The sequence below is a fragment of the Kogia breviceps genome, chromosome 5, assembly GCF_026419965.1.
Source record: "Kogia breviceps isolate mKogBre1 chromosome 5, mKogBre1 haplotype 1, whole genome shotgun sequence".
NCBI lineage: Eukaryota > Metazoa > Chordata > Mammalia > Artiodactyla > Physeteridae > Kogia > Kogia breviceps.
In genome coordinates this window covers 135,389,070-135,392,123 of record NC_081314.1, presented here as the reverse complement: position 1 = coordinate 135,392,123, position 3,054 = coordinate 135,389,070, and the positions used below count along the sequence as shown (strand labels likewise).

The 3,054-nt window shown below is 39.0% G+C and overlaps 1 protein-coding gene across 1 annotated transcript; it reads left to right on the top strand.

Annotated features, from left to right (window-relative positions):
• The first annotated feature begins 344 nt into the window (after window positions 1-344).
• KRTAP24-1 (keratin associated protein 24-1) lies at window positions 345-1,072 on the top strand. Its single transcript, XM_059064835.1, is given in 2 exon segments — window positions 345-735; window positions 738-1,072. Coding segments are annotated over 2 exon segments (726 nt in total).
• Window positions 1,073-3,054: the final 1,982 nt, after the last annotated feature.

Sequence of the window (3,054 nt, the reverse complement as noted above, 5' to 3'; positions counted from 1 at the left end):
AGACACATGATCTTTTGTTTACCACTGATCGACATATGAGAGTTTGCTTATTAACACTGAAATCACAAATCACCAAAACTATGGTCTGCAGATGATGAGTGATGGGTGATGGTCAAAATGGTGATTATAGATACTTTGAAGAATCAAAATAAACTTATTTTTATGTGAATGTGAAGACATCAGCAGCTGTAGCTAAACAACACACTAATGAAATGTTGCTATGTTATTATTATCCCAAGCAGTGAGAAGCAAGAGAGTCTGGAGAGGATGCAGAAAATCACCAGGGAAGATATAAAAGGTCATCAAGCCACAGGCTTGCCATACCTTCACGGCCATCACTGAGCATGCACTCAGGCTCCACGTCTCTTCTGGGCTATCCTGGGAATTGCAGTGGCACATCCTACAGAACTCACTGCTATGTTTCTGTTGCTCTTTGCTCCAGTGATGTAAGCCCTACCTTTGGGCTTGGCTTACCCAGTAACTACCAAGGAAATCTCTGGCTCCTGGATAACTGCCAAGAAACCTATGCTGAAGCACCAAGCTGTGAATCTCCCAACTGTGAGACCAAGACCTGCACCACAAGTTGTGACCAATCAAACTCATCTGTGCCCTCCAACTCTCCAACAGTAGGCCGAATATGCAGTGCCTGTGAAACTACCAACACGGGACACAGCCCCAGCTGCAACCCGTGCACTCAGACCAAGGGGTATGTATCCGATTGCTGCACACCCAGCTATGTACATCCAAAGCCTGCCAAACCCTCAGCAACGGCTTCAAATTCTTTGGGCAACTTAACTGTTTATCCAAGAGTTTCTGGCCCCTAAACAGCTACAGACTGGGTAGTTTGGGGTATAGAAGCTACAAAAATCTTGGCTTCATACACAGTGACTTCCCACCATCATGTTACATTACCAACAGCTGCCAATCCCCAAACTATTTAATAAGAAATTGCCAATACCTGTATTATTGACCCAGGAGCTGCCAACCACTGAGCTGTTTTTCAAGAAACTTCTGGTCTCTGAGCTGTATACCAAGTACCTTTCCTCTTGTGAGGTATTTAGGTAGTGGCTGAAGATCTCTGAATTGATCAACTTATTGCATTTATAGCTGCTAGAAATTGTCCAACGGGGCAGGTTCTACTATGCTGTCACCCTCTCAAATATTCTGCTGAATTACTTCATGTGTCTTAAGAATCGTGTTCCATTAACCGCAAATATAACTCCAGGACTTATTAACCACAAACATTATCACCTGCTAGCTTTTTTTCTGTTGCTTTCTTAATGCCCTTTGCGTTGAAGGCGAATCCTGAAGGTAGTATTATTGTTTCTGACATTGAATATGGCAGACACACTGAAGAGATTCCATACGAAATACAATGCCTTACAGCTTTTTTATTTGGGCTGTCACTGTCCTTGTCTGCCAATGCAACTATCCCCGATCTTTCCTGATAAAGTGGAGCCTCCTTGGTCTGACTGGTGATTCCAGCACATTCTTTCAAGATTGTTCTGCTTTTTATCAATAGTTTTGCCGATTGCCTAACTAGTATCTTGCTAATAAGCTATGAGATAACAAATCTTAAACATTCTGAGTTGGGCTATTTCATCCTTCCCCTAATGCATGAATATAAGGATTTGCAAGCAGAAATGTCCAACTAGAGTTTAAAATCAGAAGACTTTCAGCAAATCTTCTCTTCCAAAGAAGACATAACACATTGGATTGGCTGGCACTTGGCTTTTGTTCTCAATGCCTAGGAGAGAGCCTCAGAAGTAGCAGAAACACAAACATTATTGAAAGAATGACAAAATGCTCTTATAGATGCTTCATGAGTAGTAATAATCTATGTTCCTGATTCTGCTAAAATTCTCCCCTGTTGACTTATTGCTTTCTGATTGCCGAAACAGTCCTGGTACATAGTTAATAAGCAAATTTCTGTTGGGAAATAATGATTTTCATTTTGCTTTATTTCATATTCACTAAAGTTGTGTCAGTGTTCTGGGAAAAATACGTAATATTTTTGAAACAGTAGTTTCCTGCTGCTTAGTTTGTAGCTTAATTAAAAATATAAAGAAAATAGACTATGAATTCCCAGTACTTTTATTTGTTTTGTATTGTTCTATTTTTAGCCTCCATGTGTTTGTATTTTTTACAGATCTTTTCCTATAATTGATATCTAGTCTCATAGCGTTGTGGTCGGAAAAGATACTTGATACGATTTCAATTTTCTTAAATTTGCCAAGGCTAGATTTGTGACCCAATATATGATCAATCCTGGAGAATGTTCCATGAGCACTTGAGAAAAATGTGTATTCTGTTGTTTTTGGATGGAATGTCCTATAAATATCAATTAAGTCCATCTTGTGTAATGTATCATTTAAAGCTTGTGTTTCCTTATTTATTTTCATTTTGGATGATCTGTCCATTGGTGAAAGTGGGGTGTTAAAGTCCCCCATTATAATTGTGTTACTGTCGATTTCCCCTTTTAAGGCTGTTAGTATTTGCCTTATGTATTGAGGTGCTCCTATGTTGGGTGCATAAATATTTACAATTGTTATATCTTCTTCATGGATCGATCCCTTGATCATTATGTAGTGTCCTTCTTTGTCTCTTGTAATAGTCTTTATTTTAAAGTCTATTTTGTCTGATATGAGAATTGCTACTCCAGCTTTCTTCTGATTTCCATTTGCATGGAATATCTTTTTCCATCCCCTTACTTTCAGTCTGTATGTGTCCCTAGGTCTGAAGTGGGTCTCTTGTAGACAGCATATATATGGGTCTTGTTTTTGAATCCATTCAGCCAGTCTGTGTCTTTTGGTGGGAGCATTTAATCCATTTACATTTAAGGTAATTATCGATATGTATGTTCCTATTACCATTTACTTGTTTCGGGTTGTTCTTGTAGGTCTTTTCCTTCTCTTGTGTTTCTTGCCTAGAGAAGTTCCTTTAGGATTTGTTGTAGAGCTGGTTTGGTGGTGCTGAACTCTCTCAGTTTTTGCTTGTCTGTAAAGGTTTTAATTTCTCCATCAAATCTGAATGAGATCCTTGCTGGGTAGAGTA